General features: G+C 43.2%; 1 protein-coding gene across 2 annotated transcripts in view; it reads left to right on the top strand.

Moving 5' to 3' along the window:
- The first annotated feature begins 77 nt into the window (after window positions 1-77).
- The window catches only part of TAF3 (TATA-box binding protein associated factor 3), a 122,457-nt gene continuing 112,851 nt past the window's right edge, over window positions 78-9,683 (top strand). Inside the window, exons 1-2 of one of the 2 annotated variants that reach the window (XM_061435738.1) lie at window positions 78-461; window positions 5,961-6,203. In XM_061435738.1, the coding sequence (XP_061291722.1) occupies window positions 296-461; window positions 5,961-6,203 (409 nt within the window). In that variant the 5' untranslated portion in view covers window positions 78-295. Of the gene's footprint in view, window positions 462-5,960; window positions 6,204-9,683 lie in introns of those variants that run through there. The other variant, XM_061435739.1, reaches the window with a different exon arrangement.

Raw genomic sequence — 9,683 nt, 5'->3', positions numbered from 1 at the left:
GGGACCATCGCTCTGCTACAACGGGGCGGAGCTTCCGCATCGGCCCGCTCCGCACTCGGCTAGTGCTGCCTCGCCCCGGCGACCATCCAGCGGGAGGCGGAGCAAGCCCAAAATGGCGGCTCTCAGGCTGGCGCGCTCCGTGCTGCTCAGGCTTTGAGGTGGTCGCCGGGGGTCGGGGGGGGACGATTTCCCCGCCGCGGAGGCCCTGGAGGATGAATCGGGGGCCCTGCTAAGACTAGGCGGCGGAGGTGGAGAGAAGTGGCGGCACGGACTGCGTTGGAGTCCACGGAGCGGGATGTGCGAGAGTTACTCCAGGTCGTTGTTGAGGGTCTCGGTGGCGCAGATCTGCCAGGCGCTGGGCTGGGACTCGGTGCAACTGAGCGCCTGCCACCTTCTCACGGACGTGCTGCAGCGCTACCTGCAGCAGCTGGGACGGGGCTGCCACCGGTACTCGGAGCTGTGTGAGTACCGGGCTGGGGACGGGAGGCTGCCTGGCCGGTCACGAGTGACACCTCCGCGCTCCCCTGTGCTCTCCCGGCGTCCGGGAGGTGTTGGTCCTTCGCCCTCACCCGGCGATCGGGTGTCTTCTCCGCCCCTGATGCTCCTCCGCTCCCACTGCCCCTGGAAACTCGAGTCATCCCTCTGCTGCCTCTTCGCCAGCCGCTAACTTATCCCGCGTGCAGCAGGAGCCGGGTCCCCGCTCCCAGCTCCACACCCTCTGCTCTCCTCTCTGATCTGAACATCGGCCTTAATCATTGTCTCCTTTGGCAGCGTGCAGAACCCCCTGCAGAACGCCTTACAGCCTCTGTTAGTTTGGTCCTTTCCCTCCCCTTGCCCGCAAACTACTACAACTAGTTGTCACAGGCGCTCCGTCTACCGGCCGTTTCTTACAAGCCTGGCCGTTCTTCAGCTCCTGACAACACAGACTCGTTGACAGCTCTGCTGCGTTAGGGACACTGCCTCTTCTTTCTGTTTCTGTTCGATTCACGGGCAGCATCTCTGCGAACTTGGTCAGTTTCACTTATGTTCACTTTCACTTACATCTCAATTGATTTCCTCCTCCTCTGTATTTTTATGTCAGTGGTTATCAGAGTGTGCAAGAGAGATCATAGGCAGTTTACAAGGTTACCCAGATAGTCTGGGCTACAGCAGATGGTTTTTAAGTGAATATCTGGTAGTATCTGTTCTTTAGTGGCTAAGTCGTGTCTGACTCTTTTGCGACTCCATGGGCTGCATCCCACCAAACTCCCCTGTCCATGGGGTTTCCCAGGCAAGAAGACTGAAGTGGTTTGCCATTTCCTTCTCCAGGGGATCTTTCCCGGCCCAGTGACAGTCTGGCAGTCTCCTGCCTTAGCTGGCAGATTCTTTACCACGGGGCCACCAGGGAAGCCCCAGGAGTATCTATAGCTGGTGGCATTTACAAAGTTGGAATATTTAATAGGTGCAACACATCATCTCATTGATGGGAAGTCTGTGTGTGGAGAGGGAACTGACCCTCATTGAAGTTTCAGGGCATTATTTTTCAAGTGGTAAGCTGGAGAACTGGGTGAAGTGTTTCATGGAACATTTTGTTTTGTTAAGGTGATTACTCCACTGAAAAATTGACACCCATGGATACACTTTACTTCTTAGGTCCCAATTTCCATTCCAACTTCCATGCTGCTGCTGCTGTTGCTAAGTCGCTTCAGTCGTGTCGGACTCTGTGCCACCCCAGAGACGGCAGCCCACCAGGCTCCCCCGTCCCGTGGTGCTATCAGAATAACCTGTCAGTCACGCCATAACACAAATCTGACTGTGTCATTCTTAAAAATATTCCACTTAGTTACAAGCTGGGAATCCGAGCTCTCCAGCAGCACGCGCTTTTGTGAGCTCACATTTTCTTACCTTCTGCTGTCCTGTCATCCTCAGTCTGCAGCCATGCTGCTTGCTTTTCCTGAAACACTTTAAGCCCACCCTTCCTGCCCGCGTGCTGTTTGATGGCATGTCCTTCACCCCCTGCCCATGGATAGTATGACTTCTGTTTTGAGATTCACTTAGGAAATCATATCTCTTCTCATAATTCTGTGCATATTTTCTGCCATGTTAACTGAACATCTTGTTTGTTTTTTAAATATATTTATTTGGCTGTGCTGAGTCTTAGTGGTGACACGCGGGGTCTTGGATCCTCATTGAGACTTTTGGGACCTAGTTCCCTAATCAAGGATGGAACCTGGGCCCCCTGCATTAGGACCTCGGAGTCTTAGTCACTGAACCACCAGGGAAGTCCCTGAATACCTTATTTTGTAATCATCTGTGTATGACTCTCACCCTCTCCTCTTCCCTCACCAGGAGACAAATTTATTATATTTGTATTCAGTAACCTAGTATAGTGCCAGGCAGCCAGGAGATACTTGTTGAATAAATAACTGAACTGATAAGCCACCACCATGGTAACTATTTAGTCGTTTAACTTTTTGTATTTTAAAAATGTGTATCTTTGGACCGCTTGATTCACAGCCGTGTCAGATCTGCACCTGAAGCTACTGAGTGGCTCGTTCATGGTTGTCTTGCACGCGCACCGCCAGTGCATTGCTCTCTGCTTTTGCTTCATTTTCCTCCCTCCTCCCTTCCTGGCCCTTGAGTGAGTTTACTGTTACGGTATGCGTGCTCCCGGTTATATTTTTTGCTCCCAAATTCCCTAAATGAGGATGGCTCTTCTGTACCTTTAGGTCAAAATATCCCCAGAATACATAGTTACCTTTCCTGACACACAGAAACAGATGGGTGCTGGCACTGCACGCAGCCAGGTGTCCTGGAGTCATGGGCTGAGCCTTGTTTTGCCTGCATGTGAACCTCGTGGATAATTGCCCAGTCTCTGTAATGATTGTCTTACTATTAGTGAGAATAGGATGATCCGGTTCATTACTCCCCATTGTGATCTGGTGACTTTTCAAAAATGCTACTTCCTGGTATACTTAACTGGTTACAGACTTTTCTAGGTTTTTTTTCCTCCACTATTCTTATTTCAGACTGGAATTAGGTCCCTACTATGCAATCTTGTCTTTTGTTTCTGTATTTCTTTTGTCTTTCTGACACAATGTTTATTGAGCACCACTTACATATGTGTTACCTGATGGAGACATAGGATTACTTAGGCATAATCCCTGCCCATAAGATGTGTACAAGGGTGTTGAAATGTCAGTAAAAACAAAAAGATGGTATTTGTTCCTTTCACAAAAGATGCTCTTTCAGTAAAGCAAGTATCGGAAGTTACTATTAATTCAACAAATAGTACATTTAAAAATTTCCCAAAGGTAATGATTTACCAAAGCACTCAGGAGCAGAAGTTTCCCTATGCACTCTATTATATATAAACAGTGTGTCAGTTCAGTTCAGTTCAGTCGCTCAGTCGTGTCTGACTCTTTTCCACCCCATGAATCGCAGCACACCAGGCCTCCCTGTCCATCACCAACTCCCAGAGTTCACTCAGACTCAAGTCCATCAAGTCCGTGATGCCATCCAGCCGTCTCATCCTCTGTCGTCCCCTTCTCCTCCTGCCCCCAATCCCTCCCAGCATCAGAGTCTTTTCCAATGAGTCAACTCTTCTCATGAGGTGGCCAGAGTACTGGAGTTTCAGCTTTAGCATCATTCCTTCCAAAGAAATCCCAGGGCTGATCTCCTTCAGAATGGACTGGTTGGATCTCCTTGCAGTCCAAGGGACTCTCAAGAGTCTTCTCCAACACCACAGTTCTAAAGCATCAATTCTTCGGCGCTCAGCCTTCTAAACAGTCCAACTCTCACATTCATACATGACCACAGGAAAAACCATAGCCTTGACTAGACGGACCTTTGTTGGCAAAGTAATGTCTCTGCTTTTTAATATGCTATCTAGGTTGGTCATAACTTTCCTTCCAAGGACTAAGCGTCTTTTAATTTCATTTCTGCAATCACCATCTGCAGTGATTTTGGAGCCCACAAAAATAAAGTCTGACACTGTTTCCACTGTTTCCACTGAAAGTAGTGCACGGTATCAGCAGTAACTGCAGAAGAAATACAGAGACGGAGAGACACATGTGCACTCTGGGTTCCAGGGCCGGCTTCACAGGGAAGACGAGATTTAAGTTGAAGCGTGACACACAGTGGTGCGAGGTGGGGAGCACGCCAAGTAGAAGAAAAGCATAACCTGAGATAACAAAGCGGGGTTCAGTGGGGCGGCCAGCTTGGAATATGTAACCAGTTCATTTGGAAGGTGCTAGAGAGAAGTGTTCGGAGAAGGCAATGGCAACCCACTCCAGTACTCTTGCCTGGAAAATCCCATGGACGGAGGAGCCTGGTAGGCTGCAGTCCATGGGGTTGCTAGGAGTCGGACACGACTGAGCGCCTTCACTTTGACTTTTCACTTTCATGCATTGGAGAAGGAAATGGCAACCCACTCCAGTGTTCTTGCCTGGAGAATCCCAGGGACCGGGGAAGCTGGTGGGCTGCCGTCTCTGGGGTCGCACAGAGTCGGACGCGACTGAAACGGCTTAGCAGCAGCAGCAGCAGAGAGAAGTGTTAAATGGAGAAAAATCAGGTGAGGGAGGGACTTCACAGATAGAGGCAGGAAACACTGCATACCTCTGTGCAGGGGGGAGGGTGCTGAAAGTAATACTTGAAGACAGTTGCGCTGTCGGTGAAATGCACTAGAGATGCTCTGGGGAGGGCTTGAAGCTGTGATGAGACGGGAAAGTGGGACGGAGTGAAAGGAGAAGTGCCGAAAGCCAGGGCCCACAAGGATGGTGCAGGGGGAAGGACTGGAAGGTCTTGGGCTGAAACTGCACAAATGTGGAGGAATTCAAGAGGATCACATTTTTTTAGAGTGAGAAAAGAATAGTGCTTTTAATAAGGATCAAAGAGTTGAAAATGCCTGCCTGTCATTAAGGGGAAGAACAAGTATTCATTTTATGTATTCTCTCTTTTTTATACATCATAAAAGTAACCTGTACTTGTACAGAAATTCAGACTACCACACTCTTGAAGTTAGATACGAGTCTCATGCTTCAGTTCTTCCCTTCCCCGTCTGCTGCTTTCAGCCCTGTAACCTGTTAAAGTTGAATGTATCTTTCCAGAAGTTTTCTGAGTGGGTGTTAGCAAACATGTCTAGTTTTTGCAAACTGTGTATTGTTCTTTTCCATTTTACATCATGATTTAATTTCAGGTAAACTGAATTTGATATGATTATAGGAGATTACAGTAAAAAAAAAAAAAAGAAGACTATCAGAAATCTGGAACTGGAATTTTCATAGTTTTCAAAGATGTAGAGACCTTAAGTTCTGCTAAGAGCAGGCAGAGAAGGAACCTCCTTTTCTAAAGAGAATCTCACTATATCTAATGCTTTATCGGTTTATCTCTACCCATTTTATATAGTGTCTTCTAAATACATTTAAGATGTATATTTAAATTGCCTGTATGGTCTAAGTTGTGTCAACACATTTTCTTAGATTTAAAAAAAAAATTGATTTAGTGGTATAATCATTCAGCAGATGTTTATGGAATGCCAGCTGTATGCCAACCACTGTTGTAGTTTCCAGCATTGTATCACTAACAGAGAGAAAATGGAATGGACATTTACCTAGCTCAGCATTCTACATATTTGATAAAAAATTATAACAAACATTTACTTTGTGTCAGCCAGTGTTCCAGGTGCCCTTGACCATCTTGAGTTACTTTTGACGTTAGTTCTGTACTGGCTGGTTGTTAGTGTGAATTGTCTGTGGTGTTCTGGCTGGTCATCAGATTGTATTTAAATTAACTTTCTAATATTTAAACAATATGATGTTCTGTTGAAACTCTATTCAACTCTTTCCAATAACTGAGTCCTAAGTATATAGTATATTTGTTTCTGAGCTCCATATTTACTTAATACTTTTTATCTTAATGCCTTAAAAGATATTCATGGAATTTTCTTAAAATAATTTGCTCTGCTTTTGACTTTGTTTCAGATGGCCGGACAGACCCAATTTTGGATGATGTTGGTGAAGCTTTCCAACTCATGGGGGTTAGTCTTCATGAACTAGAAGACTACATCCACAATATTGAACCCGTCACTTTCCCACACCAGATCCCTTCATTTCCTGTTAGCAAGAACAACGTCCTTCAGTTTCCTCAACCCGGAAGTAAAGATGCAGAGGAGAGAAAAGAGTACATCCCCGATTACATGCCACCCATTGTGTCTTCTCAAGAAGGTTTGTGGGGGGTTTTGTTTCTTGCTCATGTATTTGTAACTATTTTAATGGGTTTTTAATCTGCTTAGGTTTTCTAACTGAATTATATAAAATGTTATGCTAACATATAAATTCTGGAAATGCAATAAAAATATTTTAATATTACTTACAGATTGTTCTAACCTTTAAGGCAACAAACTTGTAGTCGGCCTCAGCAGGCAGAGGCCTGGAATCATCAAGGCATCAGTTTCCTTTGTAAACTTTAAGTAGGGGAGAACCAAACGTGACCTCAGAGAGAAGCCTGTCAGGAGACATAGTAAATGAGAATGGGATATTCGGTAAATGAGAAAAGCTTTGAAGCATAAAATTGGGGTGGTTCTCCCCACTTACTGTAGACGTGAGTTGGATGATACTGGAAACAGTGGGTGAACATTCACTAATATTATGTAGATTTATCTGTATCTTTATGATGAGTAGAAATATTTATGTTTGGTCATACAGAATTTTTATTGCAAAATAATACCTACTCAGGCATAGTCAATCCTTGAAGAGTTCCTTTTTTCCTGCATGATTTTACATGTTGATCTTCTAGGTTCACTAAGATTCTAAAGTGATACATATGTAATTTGTGGTCTGTAATGCAGGTACAGAACATTTTTTCTTGTTAAAAAGCAGAAAAGTTGCAATTTCTTTCTTTTTTAAAATTCTAAGACCATAGTTGTGCTTCAGGATAATGCAAATGATGGCAGAAATAGCTTTATAACTTTTTTATTAATGTGCAGTTCGGTGGCTTTAAGTGCATCGGCACCGTTATGCCACCAGCACCGCTGTTCATCTCCAGGACACTTTGGTCTCTAACTCTGTAACCATTGGACAATAACTCCTCATTGCCCCCTCGCCTCAGCCCCTGGCAGCCGTCGTTCTATTTTCTGTCTACAAATTTGACTGCTCTAGGTATTTCATGTAAGTGGAATTTTACATATCTGTTTATCTGGCTTGCTTCACTTGGCATAATGTCTTCAAGATTCATCCATATTGTAGCAAGTGTCAAAATTTCCCTCCTTTTAAAGGCTGAACTATACCTCATTGTGCATATGAAGCCACATTTGTTTTCCATCCATTTTTTGATGGCTGCTTAGGTTGTTTCTACCTTTTGGCTGTTGTGAATAATACTGCTATGAACATTGCAAATACTTGATGCCCTGCTTTTCAGTTCTTTGGGGTCTATACTCAGAAGAGAAATTGCTGGATCATATGGTAATTCTATATTGTTTGAGGAACAGTTTAGACATGGAAAACTATCATAGCTTTCTGGTTTGAGTCCCTTGGAAAAAAACTCTACTTGACAGCTTAGTACTTTTCTACTTAAAGTTCTTAGAGATTCAGTCCTGACTGAAGGCAGCAGTCAGTTTCACCAGTAAATGTGATACAAAGCATGCCTTCAGTAGGTGTTCTTGAACCAAGTTCAATTAAGCGTTGTTTGTAGGGTCTTGCCTATAGAAGTTCCTTGTTTGTCCACCTTTCCTGACTAATGGTACATTAACAGCACGGCTTGGAAATCTTCATACTTGGAAATCAGTCATTCCCAGTGTTCCTCAGTAGCTGCTAAGAATCTGTCTCCTCCCCACCTTTGAATTTATTTGTATTTGTAACCTTTATTACCTTGGAGGCTGTCTTACTCTTTGTAACCCCCTGTGTAAAGGCGTTCTGTTTAAACCCCTCATTCCGTAATGTCTGTGTTCTTGATCTTAGAAACTTATATTTGTTACAGCTTCTCTAAGCACATATTTACCTTAATAACAAATGAATTTCAGTGTTAACATCATCAAAGGAGGGTTTCTTGGGCTGAGGCCTGGTACTGTTTTGAAAAGAACCCCTCTTCATGAAAGTAGCATTAAGTTAGTCTGTGATGTGTCCTCTTGTACTTTAAGAATAGCCTTTGTATGGCTCTGAAATTTTTTTTAGATGAAATGCCATTTAGAAGTATACCAGTATGCTTAAAATGCTACTTAGAATACACAAAATTTGAAATTGTGCTAAGAAAACGTGAATGGTCATCAAATGCTGGGAGAAAACGGAAGGCATTACATAGGAGGAAACTGAAGGGAAGACACTGTTGTGAGTCAGTGGCATATTAGTGATTCTCAGAGTGATTCGTGTATCATCAGCGAGTTAGACACTGGTCAAGTGTAACAGCAAGACTGTGTATGTTATCATTTGGTATGTGTTTGAGCTGGAACTACTGTCTTCTCCATATAAAGAGTTATATAGTCCATTTTCTCTGTGTACTTTGGAGCTTTCTAAATCTGTTTTGTAGTTTTCATATCATTTTGCCTCCCGTTCAACCTCCTGTTTAGTAGTTAGATTGTTTAAATTGTTTTCTTTTTTTTTTTTTTAATTTGAATTCAGGTTCAATTAATCTCACTTCCTGGTTCACACACAGATTCCTCTCTGGTCATTGCATGGCCTGCATTTATTAATTTGGAGAGTTAATTATTTTTAATATTGTAATAAACCCTAATGAGCTCACTACTCAGAACCAAAGCTAGGACTTTGATTATAGTCTGTGCTTACCTTCTTGTTTCGTTTTTATGGCACTCAAATTATATACAATGAAATTCTCTCAAAGTGATATGGTTATCATGTTTAAATACTGCCAAGGAAACGTAGTTAAGATAGCAGATTCGTACTGGGTAGTGAAGGAGAGTGAAAAATGATTCAGTGGTTTTAGCTACTGACTGCTCTCTGAAATTACAATAGTAAATTTTTGAGTTTCTCTTCTGGATTATTTGAAGCAAAAGAAGAATCCTATGTTATTTGAAGTTTCTGCAATAGAAATTATAAACATTCTAGGAGGAAAATAATGTAAGCCTTGACCACTTCTTTTTCCAGCTAACACTTGTGGGTTTTCTAAGGAGCAGAAATATTGCTGATTCATATAATGTGCATATTGTTCATAAGGATATAGTAATGATAGGCAGTACAATAAGGTGCTTATTTAAAACCTTTTATTCAGGGAAAAGAACATAAAATACAGTCTTGGTTACCCAGTTTTTAATACAGCCACACAAGTCAATTAGTAAGTCATTTACAGCCTGATGTCTTTTTTTCCCACTGCACAGCACATTAGAAGGTATCTAGTATTCTGGTTAGTGGTGCACAGTGTGGTACAGATGTGAACAACTTTGATAATAACATCTGTTCACCAGGTTTTTTGTTTTATTTTCCTAAGAGCCACAGGCATGGTCAGACTTTGGTCATAGAATCTTACTAGCAAAGTTCTGTCATGGGGCTACCCTCTTATCAATCTTTCAACCTGCTTCATGTCAAAAAAAGAGTGTGGGGACTTCCTCTGGTGATCCAGTGGTTAAGACTTTGCCTTCCAGTGCAGAGGGTGTGGGTTTGGTCCCTGGTTGGGGAGCTGTAGAAGAAGCCTGGGCTTCATGGAGCCATTTAGCTGTGATGCAGTTTGTTACTCAGTTTGAGTTTGTAGTCTCACAA

Source organism: Bos javanicus, chromosome 13, assembly GCF_032452875.1.
Source record: "Bos javanicus breed banteng chromosome 13, ARS-OSU_banteng_1.0, whole genome shotgun sequence".
NCBI classification, from domain to species: Eukaryota; Metazoa; Chordata; class Mammalia; order Artiodactyla; family Bovidae; genus Bos; species Bos javanicus.
The sequence above is the reverse complement of the archived record's forward strand: the minus strand, read 5'-3'. Positions and strand labels throughout refer to the sequence as shown.